Source organism: Poecilia reticulata, linkage group LG14 (genome assembly GCF_000633615.1).
Source record: "Poecilia reticulata strain Guanapo linkage group LG14, Guppy_female_1.0+MT, whole genome shotgun sequence".
Lineage (NCBI taxonomy): Eukaryota > Metazoa > Chordata > Actinopteri > Cyprinodontiformes > Poeciliidae > Poecilia > Poecilia reticulata.
In genome coordinates, this window is record NC_024344.1 from 2795292 (window position 1) to 2816403 (window position 21112).

Genomic DNA, 21112 nt, shown 5'->3' on the forward strand with positions numbered 1-21112 from the left:
TGAATGAATGTGTGAATGAATCAAACATCATAGGCGTGTGTGTTGGTGTGTGTGTAAGTACTTTGGAGGATGGGGTTATTCTAGTTAAGAGGGTTTCAGGATGGCATGGATCAACAACATCGACTTAAATGGCAACAGAAACAGACAGACAGATGCACATCCAATAAAGCTTTCCCTGACATAAACACTCAAATTGGGCCGGCCCAAGTTATAAGAGATCCCATGCAGAATGTCATTTGGAGGTCCACTTCCTGTTGAGCCACCTCAGAGTTAGCAACCGTCCTTTTATTGGCTGTATTTTATTTTTCCCCCCTTTTTGCGGTCAGAAACATTTTTTTTTTCTTTTTCCGTGAAGTGCATAATGAAACTCAAACATTTTTGCTATAAAAACGTGTCAGCCAATGGCGTTCACTATGTTATATTTTTTCTTGAGTTTTCTTAAAAAATAAACAACGTTAGTGGGTAAGATATAACACTGGCTTTACAGATTTGATTCACAAATGAATGATTTTAATTTAGCTCACAGTATGTTCATGTGTGTTCACTGCAAAAGTGATATTTGGTTCCAGTCACTGATCTTTTTCTAAACAAACAAGGTGGACAAAGTTTTCCTGGCGAATGATCTGGTTTGTCAGATTTTCTTATTGGCCGAAGGTACAGGAGAACCTTTAGACAATAAATGGGGGAAGTGGTTGTTAATATTCCTAATATTTTTTTAGGAATCATGTGCAGACTTTCTACAGCCGTCCAAATCCGTATATCTTCATTCTGTTTTAATCACATATGTGTAGGTAATGTGAATAACCAAAATAAATCCAATTAGAATCAGAAAAAAATAATAGTACTTGCAGTTAATGAGCCCAAATCATTTGTAGATTATGGTTATTTCCATAAATACTTTTTAAACAAAGGGCGTCATGAAACCAATTATTTTCACACTCAATTTCTGCTAAGCTTTATAGCGTATCTTCCCTAACAATCGAGCTGGCACACTGCATGCATCACCCCCAAATGTTAGCGACTGGGTAAAATCAGATCCAGTAATTTAAAGGTTCAACAGATTCCACACCCCTTTTCTCTAGTGTCGCCCCCTTTGTTGAATGCAAATGCAACAAAAGCAAAAACTCAAATTGCTTTCTATTCATTCTTAAATGTATCAACCAAGATCATGTAGCTGACTCAAATCACAACATATAGATAGGAACATATGCTTCAGTGCATAACTTAAGATAATCTTATTCCTTATCAGTCTATGAAGAATAAGACTGAATTTTTTCTTTCTTTGAAGTTATTGGAAAAACTCCACCGCATCTCCTCTACTGACAGCGTTTTTGCTTTATTTGTTTCAGCTACTTTATTTGTAAACAGAAAYTTGCATCTTCCCTGAGGTTCCATACCTGTCACCAAGTTTGCTTATACCTCAGGCCGGCACTGCTGTCCCTCATACACAAACACAGATAAAACCCACAGAGCTGGTRGGCTGTACGTGTCTCACCTTGTCAGGTGCTTGGCTCTGGAGGCTGCCAACATCCAGAGGAGTGATGAGGGGCACATTYTGAAAGCCGTCCTCAACACTCACAGCTTTGGCCCCTTTGTCCTGAAGATTACTCCCCAGTTTCACCATCGTCAGCTTTGCTGTATCCCTTTATTTCCCTCAAGAGCTGCTCCTGAAAACCAAAAACAGTACGTCTCATGCTCCCCGGAACAAACACAGAGAAATAAGTTCAGAAGTAGCAGATATATTGTCAGTTTGTGGATTTGTTTAAAGGCAGAAATGATTCAGGGTTTGCGATAATATGCAAAAACACGGACATTTTACGCACGATTTTGGCTTTGGAGGAAAAACAGACTATACATTCTCTCACCGCCGTTTTAGCAAAGAAAAGTGATGCCACTTACTTCCAGCTGTTCGTCGTTGTCCGTCCGCCTGCTCTGGTCTGGTCTGCGGCAGCGCTGAGTGCGGACCAGGGGATGGAGCTCTGGGGAGCAGGTGAAGCCGCGCTGCGGTGTCGCTGCTGCTGATGCTGCGGGAAAGCAACACTGCGCCGCCGAGGACAAGCTGGATGTCTGGCAGCGGGTTTTCCGTCAAGCAAAGGCAGCCCAACCCCCTAATCCGAGCACAGCCTCTTCTTCTCCGTGGAGCTACACCCAACCGCTGGAGCTGCTGGCCGCTAGAGGGATGTTTTGCCTCCTTAATCCCCCCGGTCTCGTTTGTTTGGTTAAAGTGGAAGCTAAATTAATGTTGCATTTGACTGTGCCTCGTAAATTCCAGCTTCTACATTGGGAAGGTGGAATCATTTGGAAAACAATATGGAAAACATTATATTATGAGTTAATTTAAATCCAGATGATGAAATAAAAATAGAAATGTTTTAACTAAGAAAAAAAAAACCCACCTGATTTTTTATTTGAAAATTTCTCACATACATGAATACTTCAGCTGTTCATAATCCACACAATGCTAGCTGTATATATATTTTTCAATTAGTCATAGGTTTATAAATGTGTATATAGCCTATATATGTTTAAAATGTGTCTTCATGGCACCCAAACGCAATCARCATCAGGTGAGTTGTGTCAGTTTTACTTTTTGTCCTACACTGCCATCTGGCGATCTTTTTACTGCATTACAGACTGTAAGAAGCGTAAGATCAGACCATGTGTTGAGTTACATTGCTTTAAGTATTCATACTACATTGAACTTTTCCTTATTTGGACATCTGACAACCACAAACTCATGTTTATTTCATTGTGTTCCATAAACCAACACAAATTGGGGCACAAATATTAAGCAGAAGGATGAAGATCCAAACTGAAATTTGGATGGCAGGCATTTCGCATTCACCCCCCGCCCCCTTTCCTCTAACGTCCCAAAGTAAAATCAAGTAATCAAGCCATAGACAATCTGTTTGTAATTTAATTTAATTTAATTATAAATAAATCTGTTCTGCAGAGGCTTCTGTTAGAGAACATGACTGAACAGCATGAAGATCAATGAAAACCACAGACAGGTCAGGAATGAAATTGTGGAAATGTTTAAAGGAGAGTTAAGCAACAAAATAATGTCCCAAACTTTGGACATTGAGTGTTTCTCAATCATCTGCCAAAACTGAACAGTATACCTCAAGTGCAAACCTCCCAAACTGTCAGGCTTGGAAACTATTGATGAGAAAAGCAGTAAATAGACCCACACTAACTCTGGAGGAGTTACCAATGGCAGCAGAAAATATATTCACCAATACATGTTGTGGGGATGCATTTCTCCATCGAGGGCAGAAAAACTGGATGCAGATACATGCAGGGCAATTCTGGAAGAAAACCTACTAGAGGAAGCCAAACATCTGAACCTTGGGCCAAAAATCTACCTTTCAGCAGGAGAACAGCTCTTTGTATATAAACTGAGCTGCAATGGAGTCATATAATGGCATATGTTCAAATCTGTGGTGGTATTGTGTGTGAAAAGTCTAAATTCTTCTGCAAAGCTCCATAACTTGGATGGTACAGCTTTGACAGCAACTAAACAAGAGGCCCTTTGTTCTTTATACCGTCAAACAGTTCTGTACTGCTTGTGACCAAAATGTTCCAAAAATAATCAAACTGTGGAAGTGAAAAAGAGCAAACATGTTCTGGCAAACCATCTTAAGGTGTCTGAATGAGAATTGAAACATGGCATTGTTGAACAAGGAGGACAGCCTTTTCACTCTGAAAAAATAGAGTATTGATTTCCTTCTTTGAAAAATTGGACTAAGCACTTTATCCGTGTGAATAAAAGCTGAGTAATCTAGACTCTGTGCTGGCAGAAAATAAGCATTTGTTTGGCTGAAAAATGATATCGTGGGGAAAACTTTTTTGCAGCTGAAGCACACTGCCAAGTGGCGGCTTTTATGGTGTAGTAATTTTTTTTTTTTTCATTAACATGTATTACTTTTGGTATGCATCGATTCATATGTGAAATATGTAGCTGCAATTTATTTTTACACATCTTTACCAGGGATGCCAATAAATGAGAAGGTATTATTCCTCTATGATTTGAGTGCAGTTCCACTCATTTATTACCAGTCATAAAATTACAGGGTCCTACAGTCAGTCTGACTTAAGGCTTCACACGGCATGAAGGCATCAGTATGGAGGCCTACAAAACAAAACTGATAGTTATATGCATGGTGGCAAAACCTGGGATTTACAAAATGGGAAGTTTTTCATCAGTAAATTAGTCTACTATAAGGAAGCTTATAAGGAAGTAACTCGATTCAAAAAGTTAAACTTTTTAATAAATGTCTCTACACACAGAGAGACATACATGTAAGCAGTTTATTTCTTTAATTTGATAAATATGTGGGTGGTTACAATAGAAACCCAAACGTCTGTTTCTCAAATATTTAAATTTGACCAATAAGGAGACACATTTTGATACAGACTTGACAATTGTCCAGAGAATCATCAACACCTTCTTTAAAAGAGTAAATCACAAAATATGTTAAACATGCCAATAGAAAGGTGGGTGAAAGGAAAACGTGTGGTAGAATAAGGTGCTCCAGTAACAGAGAAAACAACTTTAGGAGGGTTGTGACSCAAAGTTCATTGAAGAGTTTGGAGACTGACAAGGAGGAGTCTGCACACACAAACCGTCACTTTCCTCATGTTAAGGTCTGAACCAGACTCCATGTCAGAAGTCCTRTGCTGTGGCTGATTGGTCCAAAGTTCACTTCAGATGAAAACAATTGTTGCATTCAATTTTKAAAAAGTTGGATCTTAGGATCAGAAACCTCCTGCTTGTGGTTTATTGTGAACTTTCCACAATCACTAATGATTTAAGGAGCCGTTTCATCTGCTGGGGTTTATCCAGCCTCTTTGTTTAAAGTCAATTCACCAGGAAATTTTAGAGCACTTCATGCTTCTCCAGGCTGACAAGCTTCCTGGAGATGCTGCCTTTCTGTTCCAGATGGACTTGGCACCTGTCCATATTGCACAAAAACATCAATAAGTGCTTCATTAACTACTGCATCGATGCATTTGACTGGCCAGAAAACGTCTCTAATCCAAATAACAGAATTTATGGACTATTATCAAGAGGAAAATGAGACAGTTAGTAAAACAGAAGAGCTGCTGCTGGTAAAGCAACCTGAACTGCCTGTACCATTCAGAGCCGCAGGCTGATCGATACTCGGCTAAATACGGGAAACTCAACGCAAGGAAACATGTCATAGGCAAACAAAACGCAACTTGAAAGTCCTAACACAAAGCATAAATAATCAGACCATAACACACACTTTCATCACAGTTAAGATTTATTTCATTCAACATTTCACATTACAAATATTTAAAAATTATGCATACTGTTATAAATAGTTGGCTGCAAACAATTAAATAACATTAGATTTTTCTTTTTCGTTTCACTAGCACTTCTACAGACCAACTCCTAGAAATATGGACATATCCGTATTACATAACTTAATTAGAAAGGAAAATACAAAAATAGGAACTTATAAAGTGAAATGACAATAAAAATTAAGGTGATATCTTAAGTAAAAAATGCTATTAATAAATACAACAACCTTCCCATACACAGTTAAAAACTATTGAAATCTTGCCATTAAGTAACATCATTAACAGACAAATATTTAAATATTTATTTTCCTTCAGAAAATGTGAACCATATATTGTGGAGCACAATATAGCAATTAGTAAAAACTAGACACTTTAACATATTAAAAGCTTCACCTCAAAAATATAACAAAAATCTGATCAAAATTATAAAAATCAATTATACATTCCAATTAAAAATATACCAATAAACAGCTAAATACATCGTTGACCTAATAATTACAATGCAATCAATCACAGTAGCTTAAAATAAACCAAAAAAATAAGCAAAATGAGCACAAAAACCTTTAATGTTTTAAAAATAACTTCAATTATTTATATTAGTACAAATAGTTTGATTTCTTTTCTTTTTTACAAACACCAGCATGAAAAGGATTACAATAACAGTAGAAAATGACTGTGAAAAACATATTAACATCTTCTTTAATTAAATGTCTGCAATTAAAAATGGCATTAAAGAATTACATTGCAAAGAGTCTTTCTCTGGAAAAAGGTTCAAAAGAAGTATTGCACATAACAACTTGAAGTTAACTTGCAACAATTTACCACATTCAAGTCTTTAAGCTCCCCTTTCCTCCAGATAGGTCTACGTAAGCTCACCGCGACGCACGGCGGGGATGAGTTCTCAAGTCTTTTCAAAACAGTGTTTCTTTTTGTTTGTTTGCTTTTTTTTTCTTTTTGTAATTTTTTTGTCTTTTAAACACGGATGCTCAAAGTCCTGCACTGCCGCATCGGATTAAGTTTTTTTTTTWTTTTTTATGTTTATCTCTCCGTCATGTGCATCCCTGCAGAGGTCTGCGGATAAGGGGAAGCGGGGGGGAAATCGACACGAGGGGGTTGAGGGGGGAGAGCTGAGGTGTCCTTAACGTAATAGTTAAACATTTGGTGCACACCACAACAGTTAATTTTAATATCTAATTCATGTACTTGTCATTTTCTCTTTTTTCGTCATGCATGCTAAGGGTTACAATAGGTGCTAGTTGGCAAGTTCAAGAATATATATATATGTATATGTATATAGATTTTTTTTTTTTCAAATATTAAAATATCTAAAACACCAAACATCCATTCTTGTGGTACAAGATTCAGCGTTAAGCKTGAACCAGATTTTGCATTCTCCTCTTTATAAGTTATGCTCCATCTATGGAGAGGAAACCAAGACAGAAGTTACCATTTCCTCCAACTAGTACAGCCAAGTTTGGAGACATTTACATCAATTTGAAATTACAAGATTTTCTTCTTTTTCTGTTCCCGCCATGCTTTTATTGAGCAGATCGACCGGAGAACATCTGGTATATGACCAATAAAAAAGAAAAAAAGAAAATAAAATACAAAGACCAAGAGAGCTTTCCGCTTTGGTCTCTCCTCTGCAGATCTGAAGTCGCATCAACACAACTGCGCACTCGTAAAGTTGTAAGGATTCCTCAGCACGGAAATGTATAAAAAGCATAATTGAAAATAATATATATTGAAAGCACTCAACTTTTTTTTGTCCTTTTTTTCGAAAAATGAAACATCTCCATATATGCAGATCTCTCAGTAACAAAAGTACAAAAGCTACCTTTCACAATGTGAAAAATTGAGGTATTGCAAAAAGGAGTTTCCCCATTTTGTGAAAAATGTGCCTAAAATGACTGTTTGGAAAAAAAGACAAAAAAAAGGAACAAAAAATATTTAGAAAAGTAGTGCATAATAAATGTTTTTATGTGCATGACAAAATAATTTAGCTAGAAAACACTGTACCAAAAAATCAGCAGGCCATGTATAAAATAATCTTTTTTTTCATCTCATTTAAACAGCAAATTCTTCACAAAGTGTGTTTTTTTTTTTTTTACTTCTAAAATGCTCACCCGCAAAACTGATGCAGGGGCGCAAAGCGACACCCCCCGCCAATATGAGGATTCTCACTAGTGTGTGTTATTAAATCAAGTTTCGGTTCTAACTCCCTGACGTTTAAATGCTCGGCTAGAAGATCGCCACTGAGTGACGGAAAACACCAAAGAAAATGAGAGGATTATTTTCACCTTTGCTGTGGGAATGTACACTCTAAACTTGCAGAAGTATTTGAGATTAAAAACAAAACCAAAAAAAAAAAAAAAAACACGTGCCTGACAGAACCACCTCCGCTTTGAGCTGGGGTCTTTTTCTGTGCGTCTGCAAGCCCTGTTGGGTTTTCCACAGATGGTGTTCACTGTTAAATATATCTGCAGCGCCTGCATTGTGTTCAAGGCCAATCTTTGGTTTGTTGTAGTCCACCAGGGCTTAACGGTGAAACAAAAACTGGGTCGGAGTGGTACATCTATGAGCATATATATATATATATAAAGAGAGAGAGAGAGAGAGAGAGAAATTAAAAAGAAACTCTAAAGAAATGAGAGAAAACATAAAAATCCTGACAGGAAATGAGCTACAGCATGACCCACTACTGCACAGCCATCTTTGGTTCCCATGAGCCACTGGGTGCAACCGAACGGGCCTGAAAACTGCATGTGGGTCACGATTGTGTTGTAGTAGTAGTAGAGCACACTGCAAGAGAATATCTTCATTTATGCTTCTAAAACACTGGATGCTGAGTTGGATTCACTTGGCAGCAAAAAGGATGGAGGGACGCCCCCCGCCCCCTCCGTGAATCGAACGCGTGCTGATGATGTGCAAAGCAGATTAACGCAAACTGCACGCTTCATTGAGCGTCGCTTTCAATCTTGGATGCAAAAGGAGCACTTTTGATATTAAAGACTTGGGAGAATTGCACAAATGGGTTTTAAGGGAACCAGCGGAGACGGGCGCTTTCTGTTTGGTGCTGAGAAGGTGGCGCYGCGCAAGCATACTCATGCCCCTTAAACTTTTTTACATTTCAGTTTAGTTTTTCTAGGAAATTCTGTTTAATAAACCAGCACAAAGTAGTACATAAATAACAKGTATCCACCCATTTTCAATCTGCTACCGCTAAAAGAAATTCAATGCTACTAAACTCTGGTTTCATCTACCATCTGAGTTCTGTATGTAGGAAAACTGACACTACATATCACCCTGAATATCTCTTCCACAAGKTAAAACAYGGTAGAGGCAGCATCATGTTGKGGGTATCAGGGTGGTCACAGCAGACTGGACGATAGCTGGAGGTAAATAATGGAAAAAATTAAGAGGAAAAKCTTCTCATAWGAGATCATTCCWAACCAAACAGCCAGGGCTATAATGGAAGGGTTTRGATCAAATCACGTGTCAGAATGGCCCAGTCAAAGTCCAGRCYGACGAATCTGTGGCAAGATTTAAAAACTGATGTCGAAAGATATTCTCCATCTGGATTGAGATGGAGCAAGCTGCCACAGTTTCCAGTTTATATTTGTAAACTATTCTTTTCCTTCCACTTCATAATGTTGTGTTGGTATATCGTGAAAAGCAGATAAAATAAACTGAAATGTGTGGTTGTAATGTGACTGAAATGTAGAAAAAGATTAAGAGGTATGAAATGCTCCTGAAAGGCGCTGTACCTTCACCTCATGTCCTGAATAATCTGGTTTGGATCCAACAACGAGGCCGCGCTCTCGGTTAGCTGCTAGTCTTGTTCTAGAGGCTAGAAGCGGACATGAGGAAGGGGAAGCGGGGCTGCATTCATCGCTTCGCCTGCCTCTTCCCTATCCTCCCTTAGCCATACATTCCCATGTTACACTGTATACTGTACGATACTTTACTCCGTCCCTAGCACAACCCTGGGTTTGATTACAAAAATAAGGAGGTGATGAAGCAAGCGAGTAGAAAACTGTGCCTGTTAGGTCACTCTCTGTCTGTTGCATCACTTCCCTCTGATTCTCGCTCAAAGGGAAGCTTAACACCAGAGAGTGGTAATGTGTTTTTTTCTTTTCTTGCTTACTTGCCGTGTTTTTCCTTCTTCTACTTAATGTATTCGGCACATTAGCAGCTGAGTCTGAGGTATTGGTTTTTGCATGTGAAAAATGGAGATCAAAACCCAAATCTGTGTTGCCAAAATTTGTTGTGTGGTTTTTTTTTCAAGTAACGTCAAAATGTCTGTATGGTCTTGGAACTCGTAAAGAGAGTTTTTCTTTTTTTYTTTCTTTCTTTCAAACAGGGAGAGAAAAGACTCCATTTCTTCCTGCAGCGGGCCCTTTCTGTTCTTCAAAGTTAATTAGAATTCAGCTTTGGTTAACTACAAAAGGGTCTCATATAYGGTGTCTTCACTCTTTAAAACAAGAAATAAGTGCACTCTTCTTCAGCAACACCTTTGTTAATCACATTTGCTCTGGAGCTTCTTGCAGCAATAGCAAACTTAATCCCACGTCTCAGAAATAAATAGCCAATGACGCACTTTTTCAGCAGCATTTGCTGTGAAGACTTTGTACAAAAGGAAAAAGGCAACAGCTCTGCTACAATATAAGACAGCTGAATGTCAAATCAAAGGTGTTTTTAAGGGCCTCTTGTATCAAAAGGAAATATTCTTTTTAGAAAAATATGCCAATTGAATAGCAGAGTACCATATCACACATCAAAACTTTCCTATATTTATATATATATCTTCTTTTGAGAACTAATAAAAATATTTCAAAAAATCAGAAGAAAAATAAAATTATGTTACATTTTTTTTCCCCCTAAATGGACATATTTGGATACAATTCCAGTTTTTCTTTTCTATCTCCAAAATATTGATATATATTAACTTTAAATAAAACCAGAAACAAAATGCTGTTAGGTGAAATTAGAGCAAAAAAGGAACCAGCAACAGAAAAGTGCATTTATTTGTACAATGATTTGCGACTCCTGCACTACCTCTCCTTCCCCTGCTTCTCTGTCGCCTCTCCCTCTCCCTCTCCGTCGCTCAGTTCCAGCGGAAGGAGATGTGGCGCGGCCGGTCGCCTCCCTCCTTCACCAGGGGCTTGTGGAACTCGCGGCCGGCGCGGGAGTGGATGGCCGCCCAGCAGTACTCGCAGTAGTACTGCAGGCAGGTGACGTTGGCGCAGAAGAACGGCGCAAACTTGCCGCCGCAGCGGGTCCCCTGGCACTCATCGCACAGCTGGTCATCGAGCACGTATGGCTTCACTTCCACCTGGAYGCAGAGATGAGGATTAGACTTTTTCTTTTCCCTAAAGACTCTAGTTCAGTGTTTCTCAACCCTGGTCCTCACCGCCCCCCTGCTCTGCATGTTTTAGATGAGCCTCTATTCCAGAACAGCTGATTCAAATGATTGCATGACCATCAAGTACTGCAGAAGACTGTTAATCACCCAGAGATACAATTCAGGTGTGTGGCAGAAGGGAAATACCTAAAACATGCAGGTCAGGGGGGCGGTGATGACCAGGTTGAGAAACACTGATCTAGGTGATGTAGACAATAGTTTTCTATACATTACTCATTTCAATATTTCATACGTTTTACCACTCAGTGGGTTTTATGAATTCATGGCATGTATTTATATAGCAGAAAGGCTTTAAATATTCAGCCTGAAGAAATGAGAGTGAAGGAGTGGGAGGGAGGGAAGAGAGGAGGACACAGGAAAGAAGGAAAGAAAGTTGCTACTTTCTTTCCATCTGAGTAAGTTTTAAGTAAGTAAGTTAGTAAGTAGCAAAGTAAGAAAGTAAGTAAGTTTTAGGTAAGAAAGTAACTAAGGAAGGAAGAAAAAAGTAAGGAAGGAAGGAGTGATGAAGGAAAGAAGRAAATAAAGGAAATTGTAAGTAAGGAARACGTGAGGAAAAACGATAGAAAAGAGGGAAACCTGAAACCAGAACTGAAAACTACAAAAATTTATTCCAGACTTTTCCAGATTGCTTTAGACTCATGGAAAGTTGTCTTTACTTTAGATGTTCCCTCCTACCTGGCCAACAATCCCTTCCTGAGTTGCTTAACGTTGTAAATCTTCCCTTGTGGAGAAKTCAAACCAGCATTTGACAAAATCMGGTCAGTGTGACTTCTGCAAGCAGATTTACCTGCTACTTCCAGCTCTTCACAGGGATTTCAAGTGGAACATTCTGGTACTAAAAACCAGCAGATYACTGAACTATACAAAACCAACAATCATATTTCTTGCTAACAGAATGAATACTAYCACTGCTTCCTACTGTTATTGGATSATWAAAAAAAAATCTGCTGACAGAAGTCATATGAAGGGAAACGCTTAGACCAGGTTTCAGCCTTAAAAATTGTTCAGTGTTCATTAGAAATGTACCTGTCATATGGGGCTGGGAAATTTTTTAAACATGTTTTGATTTGATATGTTTTCTGAAGCATGAAAAACCTGGATTTTTAATGAAACATCTAGTTAACTAATTGTAAAGAAAAACTTCACAGTTAGTTTAAGAGTTTGGCTCCATTTCGGTTTTAAAGGTCACAGAACATTTTTTAAAGACTCGAGGAKCTTTTTAAGGTCACATTTAAATGTCAATTTTCATGATAGTTGTCCAAATGCTGAAATCTCTTATTTTCCTTTTTTAAGGTCAGATTGTACTCCAGGAAGAGTCAACTTCACTTTTCACCAGCTTACTAACTTGGCATTGTGCCATTATTAGCAGATAGATATTGAAAAATCACTCAAGTGTGAAAAAACAGCCTAAAAGAAGTTCCACCAGGTTGATTTTCAGGCATCTTCACTTACTTTTTTGTGCAAACRGTGGATTACATTTGCATAATTCACTGGGTTATGGCAAATTGTGCACAAGTGCTGCAAATATTAGTGTGAATCCTCAAATAAATAAGCTTGCACCATGAGGGAACCACGTGACTGAAACTGCAAAGCGGTGACGCTGAGAAGCAGCAGAGTTCAGAGTTTTGTCTCCCAGCAGAAGAAGCATTATTGGTACTATTGTTTCGAGGCTAACACGCAGAAATGTCACCTGCAGTAGTAAAAATAAAGTGTTTACAGAGATGCTGCAGAGTGGGAGGGGAGATTTCGGCACCTTTGTTCCAGATGCAAGAATCCCATTTACTGCTCCCACACACAATTTTGTGACTCACAGTTGGAGCATATCTACAGCTTGGATCAGCGCAGATCCTTCTGTTTAACAAGAGCGTTACGMAATGCATGGCTCTGATTAAAACCTCAAAAAGTTAGGCCTCATTAGAGTTTATGGACATTCAGCTGAATCGTTGATTCCAAATCTTAAAGCAAGTCTTGTTAAACTGCTGCTAATACGMCTGCTTTTCTACTTAAGTGAAAGAAAAAARAAAACATGGAATAAAAATTCTTTCATAAGAGAAGGTCAAATAGTTCTTCATGTAGGAGCAAAGTTTGAGACTTTGCACTCCCAGCTTACTGCCTTTCTTCCAACAAACACATTTTACTTTCAGCAAAAATCTATTTTTTTTGCTCATCATAAGGAGAAAGGCAGTGCAGTTTGAGGTAAAGGAACAGGAAGTAAGACTGGGGTGTGGAGACGACTTCAGAAAGAGAGGGGCTTCGAGGAGGGAGGTGGAAAAACACAGAGGCTCCCTTTTCTTTCCACTCACCCGTTTATCGATTTCTCCGTGCTGCAGCTGTACAAAGCGAGCACTGATAGCAGCAATGTAGCTCTGCTGATTAGAGAAGGCGACCCGCCCCGCTCNCTTTTTAAGGTCACATTTAAATGTCAATTTTCATGATAGTTGTCCAAATGCTGAAATCTCTTATTTTCCTTTTTTAAGGTCAGATTGTACTCCAGGAAGAGTCAACTTCACTTTTCACCAGCTTACTAACTTGGCATTGTGCCATTATTAGCAGATAGATATTGAAAAATCACTCAAGTGTGAAAAAACAGCCTAAAAGAAGTTCCACCAGGTTGATTTTCAGGCATCTTCACTTACTTTTTTGTGCAAACRGTGGATTACATTTGCATAATTCACTGGGTTATGGCAAATTGTGCACAAGTGCTGCAAATATTAGTGTGAATCCTCAAATAAATAAGCTTGCACCATGAGGGAACCACGTGACTGAAACTGCAAAGCGGTGACGCTGAGAAGCAGCAGAGTTCAGAGTTTTGTCTCCCAGCAGAAGAAGCATTATTGGTACTATTGTTTCGAGGCTAACACGCAGAAATGTCACCTGCAGTAGTAAAAATAAAGTGTTTACAGAGATGCTGCAGAGTGGGAGGGGAGATTTCGGCACCTTTGTTCCAGATGCAAGAATCCCATTTACTGCTCCCACACACAATTTTGTGACTCACAGTTGGAGCATATCTACAGCTTGGATCAGCGCAGATCCTTCTGTTTAACAAGAGCGTTACGMAATGCATGGCTCTGATTAAAACCTCAAAAAGTTAGGCCTCATTAGAGTTTATGGACATTCAGCTGAATCGTTGATTCCAAATCTTAAAGCAAGTCTTGTTAAACTGCTGCTAATACGMCTGCTTTTCTACTTAAGTGAAAGAAAAAARAAAACATGGAATAAAAATTCTTTCATAAGAGAAGGTCAAATAGTTCTTCATGTAGGAGCAAAGTTTGAGACTTTGCACTCCCAGCTTACTGCCTTTCTTCCAACAAACACATTTTACTTTCAGCAAAAATCTATTTTTTTTGCTCATCATAAGGAGAAAGGCAGTGCAGTTTGAGGTAAAGGAACAGGAAGTAAGACTGGGGTGTGGAGACGACTTCAGAAAGAGAGGGGCTTCGAGGAGGGAGGTGGAAAAACACAGAGGCTCCCTTTTCTTTCCACTCACCCGTTTATCGATTTCTCCGTGCTGCAGCTGTACAAAGCGAGCACTGATAGCAGCAATGTAGCTCTGCTGATTAGAGAAGGCGACCCGCCCCGCTCCCTTGGGGTACTTCAGCTCTGGGTCCGTGTCGATGCCTGCGTAGCAAACTCCACCGTACAGGCGGTCCATGATCATGGCCAGTTCCACTGAGGAGGAAAAACGAAAGCAACGTGGTTTTAACAAAAKKAGAAACTCGGCRCGAAAAATACYGGACACCAAAAATCCAGCATAAATGGCACACATGTTGCTGATGTGAAAACATTCYAAGTTTACATTCCAGTGAGAAAGAATACACACTCTTTTTACTTTTTTTTGTTACATTACAATCATAAACTCCAATGTTAGGATTTTATGTAATTTTCCAACAGAGAGTCGTAAGATTGGAAGAAACATCAGTTTTCAGGACTTGCTCCAGGTTACTAGGTAGATTTAGTGACCAGACCTGTCTAACAATTTAGTTATAACACCTGCTGGATGTTTATGGGGTTTCCTGCTCAATAGTCTTTAAATTTTTATTTATYTWTTTATTTTWTTTTTTTCTGGAACTGCCATATATTTAGCTCCATCCAGTTTTCCATTAACTATGAACAGTTTCCCAGCCCCCGGTGAAGAAAAACATCCCCACAGCATGAAACTGCCACTGTCACGTTCCTTGGGGACGAGCAGTGCTGGTTTCCTGATAAACAGAACCGGGTTTTACTCCATCTTAGCTGCTTCGTTGCACCATGATGTGGAACCGGGCCGTTCCAAAGATGGGTTCTTCATCAGCTAAACTATGTATAGTTTAATCTAGAACATTCAACCACATCCCATGAACATGGAAATGTAAATGTGTATKTCATTACAAAATCTGCTGAAGAACGTCACAAATATTAAACTGAAACCACAAAGAAATATTAAAAAAACATTGAGTTAATGTGCATATATACATCGGAATGAACATAAAAAGCCTCTTGATGGGTGTGCTGTGGTGGCGCAGGGGTTAAGCACAGCCCACATATGGAGGCCCTAGTCCTCAACGCGGATGTCGCAGGTTCGATTCCCGGCCTTGGCCACCTTTACTGCATGTCTTCCCCTGCTCTCATTACCCACTTTCCTGTCAATTAACTATCAAATAAAGGCCACTATAGCCAGAAAAATCTTTAAAAAAAAAAAAGCATCTTGATGACAGTAGGGCCAAACAAAACATACTCTTTGAATCTCCTGCAAGACTTATGGTAAACTGCAAATGGGATTTTTATGACTTTCTTTCAAACATAACTTTCTTGCACATCTTGCTCCATGAATTTACTACTGAAATTTCTGAAGTTTATTTTATTTACGGGTTTTATAGTAAAGAGGGATGAGAACAAATGCACCACTCACTTTAGAGATTTTATTTGCAAAAAATCTTCCTTCTAATTCAGAATCAGATGCTACTTTTTGTTGCATGAATATGTAAAATCCCAATAAAAATTGTCAAAATGTAAGAAATTTTGCAGGGCRCTTCATTTTGTTCTGATTTTCAACTAAAAACCTTTGTTTTATAAACTAAAAATTATGGTAATGACAATTTTTTTTTTTTATTTTAAACCATCTTAGGGGTTTACAAAATATTTGCTGTTGATGACCTTGTTCACTGCTACAGCACCCGGACAGAGGCTTAAAGCAAGGCAAGCAGCAGCGCAGACTGAACYAATAATACACATACCACTGTTATTAGGAAACAATACATTTCAATATTCTAAACTGCTCAGCAGGTTGAAAAGAGCTGATTTTAATACCACCAGTGTAGGTCAATGCCTGTGTAGCTTTATTACCCAGCAGGTCTGATTACACCGCAGAGAGGAGTATTAAGCAAATGGGGACAAGGCAGGAAAAGTACAGAATGGTAATGTATTATTTTTATGCAGCGATCAGAAACAAACAGCAGGAAAATTTTAAAGAGYTCAAAATATGGGTCATAAATGAGGTATAAGTCCAGCCCGTATGCACTGTGCGTACCTAAAATTCAACTGTTTTTATTASAAATACTCATTTGTTTTCAATTTAACCTCCAGAAGAACAGAGTGACAGATACCTGCRCGGAGCGGACGGGGAACWCCTCCCACAAAGATAGTTTTTCTCGGGTCCAGMGGCTGAGATCCGTCCATCACAAAGTCRCTGTCGTTCAGGTTCCACGGGCGAATCTGGACCTGAGGCACAAGCACACAAAAAGCTCACAAAAGAAAAAAAAAGCCAGAACAACAAAGAGAAATAGAAAAACTGTGTGACTTTAAACTAACTGGCTTGTCTTTAATGGTAGGGCTGGAAACACAGAGGTACAGTTTGCCGTCCTCCTCGATACAGGCGTCGATCAAGGCCTGCACCGAGCTTTCGTCCTGGAACAGCAGGAAGGCATAGCCTGCACCAAACACAGGCAGGTCATTCAAGTACAGAAACTTCAGTTTAACAGACCGATTATTGTGACTGTGTATCTGATCCCTGAATTCAGGCATRTGCTTTATGTCCTGAAGTGGTCAGCCTCTACTAAACAGGTGTAAACTTTATAGATGCTACTAAAAGKGATTCAGAGTGCTACCTAAAGTCAGACCCATATGGATGAAGATGACATAATACAGGTATTGAGGAAACCAAGAAGCAGATTACATGTGGCTGGAACTTTTATGTGCTATGTCACCAACACGCAAACAAGTCTAACTTATTTTCAATACCTTTAGGAGGAAAATAGGATTTGCTTTCTGCTTTGTGAGGCCAGTCCACAAACAGGTGTCCAAAACGCCTGAAGCTGGCAGTTATCTCATCTGAAACAGAAAGGAAAATGATTAAATATCAATTTAATTCAAACACAAAGAGCTTCTGATATGAGAGAAATAAGTCTTTGTTTTTCATTTTAATGACTGTACCTTCGTCTATGTCTGGGGGCAGTCCGCCAACAAAGACCTTGCGCGAGTAGCGTTCCACGCGCTCTCCGTTCTGATGTGGGAAGCAGTGTGGGGAGCCGAGGCCCGCGAGACCCTGGTCAGCTCGCTCGTCGTCAGGGAAACTGTCCTCCATTGGAAAGAGYGAGGAGTGGCCTAAAAGAACATAAGAAGGTCAGGAGAATAGATTTAATTCCCAAGATGAGAAGAAAAGGGTAAAGAYAAGTTATGTCATAATGGTGATGATGACTTCTATTTTATAGATTTTYGATTTGGCAAATGTGCAGAAAAAAGCAAAAACTGAGGGAATGRTTCTGTTTTTCTTTGTTGCGGCATGTTTAAATCTTTTATAACTAAAAATGTCTTCATCGACTTGTTGATCTAACGAAAACTAAACAAAACAAATTAATTTGTAGCATGCAAACCTAASAGCCGTTTTGTCAAAATAGCTGTGGAACCCTGCAGCTCCTCCAGAGTTAGCATGGAGCTCTAGGCCGATTCTCAGCTGATTCTAGGCTGATGGTTATCAGAGTYAAGGGGGGAAAATAATCAAACCTACACTTTTCAGAAGAAAAGCTTAATGCCAAAAATGATTTCCCAGCCAATTAATCTACTTAGCTGGTAGATAACATCAAATTCAAATAGTTTGTGGTTGAAACATGGGGAAAAMGTTTAACTGGTATGAACACTCTGTGAGGCTGCTGTTTAGGAAGCATTTTATAAAATTAAGATTAAAAGAAATATGTAAATATGTAAAGTAAAAAATGTCCAAAATGTTGTGTGCTCTTCTTGTGGAAGTTACTCAACTGTAATGATTTCCCACGAAGCAGGCATGCAAGCTTAATCACACAAACACAGCAGTCCTCTAAAGTCTGAGTACTTTCACTGTGGAACATGTGCGTGGTGGAGGCTAAGCCGTCCCATCCAAACTGCCCTGAGCTGCTTTATAAAGCTTTATGCGAGGGTGTTAGCCTCAACTTCCACAGTGTGACGTGTGTGTTTCCGCCGCAGAATTGGGCAAATGACATACGACGCTTTGTGTACCTCGCTGCCTCATTAACTCTCAGCTAAATGCAACACTGGTTTAATGTTGCAAAACGCAAGTGAGGAAAGGAAATATGCAAAGAGTGAAGCCTAGTGAGAGGAAAAGACACAGTTTCACAAGTTTATAATGAGACTCAACATTTAGACAATTTTGCACACACATRAAAAAATTTATTTCAAAACATGGGAATCAAATTTAAAAAGAAAAGAAAAACATGCAGGCGATATTAAATAAATCAGAAARCAGTTTGTTAAATAGAAAAAAAAATTAAAATGGTTAAAACATTGTATTCCACAGATGGACATTATAGATTTATGAATATGTTTTACCTCGTCTCCTGCTATAATTCCTGGCTGCATGTGGAACGAGGGAAAAAAAATAATAATAAATAAATAAATCAAAGTAGAGGCTGTTTGTAAATATTGCATAATAAAGCAGAGCAATAAAAGTGCCAGGTGGTTCATGACAATGTGCTCCACAGTTAGCTCGCCTGCTAGCACTTGATTCTGTTAATCAGCGCTGAATCATAATCAGCTTGCAGTACTTTTCTCACAGAAATATCAATTTATGTAAGCAGGTACAGAGTGGGTGCATTTATTTTTTTTTTATAGATTTGGTTTTTGAATCAGTATGTTCAATTATTGGAAAAATGATTGGTTTGAAGTGCTCGAGCAACAAAGATGGCTGCAGCAGATTATAAACAAACACCTTTTCAAGAAGATGTTTTTTTATCAAATCTTGCATGTTCCCAAAATTAGAGAATTACTGAAACATTTATTTATTCCAGTAATCCAGCAGAAAGAGCTAGCGCTGAAAAGCACTGAAAGAATTGTTCCCGTCGCCAGTAAAATRAAATCAGYGTCTCCATAAATCTTATCATCAGAGGGAAGCATGAAGMGATCAAATTTACAAGCAAATGGCTGCAGTGATTATGACTTAATAAAACAAAGTTGACAGAAACCAGCARATTAACACGGCAGTATCAACAAATTCTGTAGTTTAACACAAATGATGCAAAGTTGTAGCCCAAGCCCAAAATAAACCTGTGGGTTTTAGCACTTAAAGCATCAACGTCTTCTTGAAAAGGCTTTTGTTTCAAAACTGCTGCAGCCATCTTTGTTGCTCGAGCACTTCATACCAATCATTTTTCCTTCCACTCAACTTTCCATTATTAAGCTATAGTAAAGTTCTATAAGCAGCCAGCTTCTTTAGCAGTGACCTTTTCTGACTTACCCCCTCCTTGTGGCATGTTTCAGTCACCTGAAAAACTGTCAAACCAGCAATCTTCTGCATGACTGGCGAGGTCATAATGTGAAWTTTTTAGATTTAAAACCATATACAGTACATGTTGTGTAACATTTATTTTCGGAGAAACTGAATTTCAGAATTCCATTAGCTGCAAGCCACAGTCATCYGAAATGTCAGAATTGTATCACTTTGAGTGTACTGACCTGAATTTGACTCTTTAGAACCAAATTACTGGAATAGATTTAGATGATGTTCTAAATTATTGTGATGGACGTGTGCATTGTGCTTATTTATGCARAAAGATTGAGAGAAGAAGGGTCATCTCAGTTCACCAGAGAGGATCGGTACTCAATACAGAACAGGCATTATCATAAAAAGCGAGGCAATTAAAACACAATGTAATAAAGCCCACAGGATGTATAGTTAAAAGACTGAATCAGGCCCAAATAGGCCATTGTAACCCTGGAGACACCCGAAGCTAAACCTGGAAATGCAGCGTAACTGCAAAAAGAGCAGCTTACMGAAGTATCCAAGAAAAGAACCGTGTTTGGACWTTAATCTGCAGATTTGATTAGTTAAGCAGTTTTAGCAAAACACTGTGYAACTGATCCATTTTACTGAGCTTCACTGCAAAGTAATAAAAGAAAGTAAGTGTGCACAATTACAGGAAACAGCGAGGGAAGATGTGAATTAATCATGCAGAGAATAAGGAAGAAGCAGAAATGAGACTGAAGCGTATYACTTTGCCTAATCACAGCCAATCAGGGGACCTGATACGATTCAAAGATGGCGCTCTAACGTCAGCGCTTCAGTCAAACAAAACAATGCTCTGTGAGGCTGGTCAAGCAGCTCCAGCCTGAGAACGGAGCAGTTTGTATTTGAAAAAAGTAATGTCTTTTGAGTCATAGTGTATAATTTTCCAAGCGGAGGCAGTGGAAGCAGTTGGGGCAACATAAGGATGAAATATAGAGTATTTAAAAACAGAAGAGTTTAAAAACAGCCAAACACAATCTCCAATTGCAAGAACCCGGAATGGGTGAAGAAGCGGCCGGAACGCGGCGGCAGTAATCCTCCCTCAGTGGACATTCCAAACCAGATGGACATTAACTCTGCTGTGGAAGGTCAAAGGCAGCCAGAAACTGAGAAAAATACTGAGAGGCAGTAAAGCAGATTGAAAGAGAGCAGAGAGTGCTATAAAAAGATGTGTGTGTGCGTGTGTGTTTGTGTGTGCGTGTATATGCGAGTGTGAGAGAGAAAAATAGATTAGAAGCGATGGAGAAATGAGCTGATAAAAAGCCGTGTGGGGGTGAGCAAAAATGAGAGTGACTGGAGGGAGAGAGGATGGGGGGAGGAAGAGGATGAGGAATGCAATCTGCGTATCCTTATGAGGCAGAGAGAGAAAACCAGGACTGGTGTGCAGCCTCTATCCGCTGGCACCATCTGTCTCAGGGCACCATGACAGCTCCTGACCATGTGATCCAAACCATGTGACCCAGCAGGCTTTTCAAGAAACTACTGGCAGTTCCTGTTTTACCCGCTGGTCGAAGCCCGTACAGATGACGTTAAAACACAACAACCACAGAGCGATGAAGGAAGAGATTGCATGACCGASAGTTTAAATCTCATCTCTAAGAAAGATCCTA

The 21112-nt window shown here is 39.1% G+C and overlaps 2 protein-coding genes across 3 annotated transcripts in view; both read right to left on the bottom strand.

Annotated features, from left to right (window-relative positions):
- nsg2 (neuronal vesicle trafficking associated 2) overlaps positions 1-2243 on the bottom strand; it is a 31434-nt gene extending 29191 nt beyond the window's left edge. The window contains exons 1-2 of the mRNA XM_008426954.2: positions 1900-2243; positions 1496-1667 (exon numbers count right to left, since the gene is read on the bottom strand). Coding sequence (XP_008425176.1) covers positions 1496-1624 — 129 coding nt within the window. The 5' untranslated portion in view covers positions 1625-1667; positions 1900-2243. The remainder of the gene's footprint in view (positions 1-1495; positions 1668-1899) is intronic.
- Positions 2244-5270: 3027 nt separating this feature from the next.
- Positions 5271-21112, bottom strand: part of cpeb4b (cytoplasmic polyadenylation element binding protein 4b) — a 44292-nt gene continuing 28450 nt past the window's right edge. Inside the window, exons 5-11 of one of the 2 annotated variants that reach the window (XM_008426957.2) lie at positions 18551-18574; positions 17162-17332; positions 16970-17059; positions 16541-16659; positions 16336-16450; positions 14241-14422; positions 5271-10663 (exon numbers count right to left, since the gene is read on the bottom strand). In XM_008426957.2, the coding sequence (XP_008425179.1) occupies positions 10436-10663; positions 14241-14422; positions 16336-16450; positions 16541-16659; positions 16970-17059; positions 17162-17332; positions 18551-18574 (929 nt within the window). In that variant the 3' untranslated portion in view covers positions 5271-10435. Of the gene's footprint in view, positions 10664-14240; positions 14423-16264; positions 16451-16540; positions 16660-16969; positions 17060-17161; positions 17333-18550; positions 18575-21112 lie in introns of those variants that run through there. The other variant, XM_008426955.2, reaches the window with a different exon arrangement.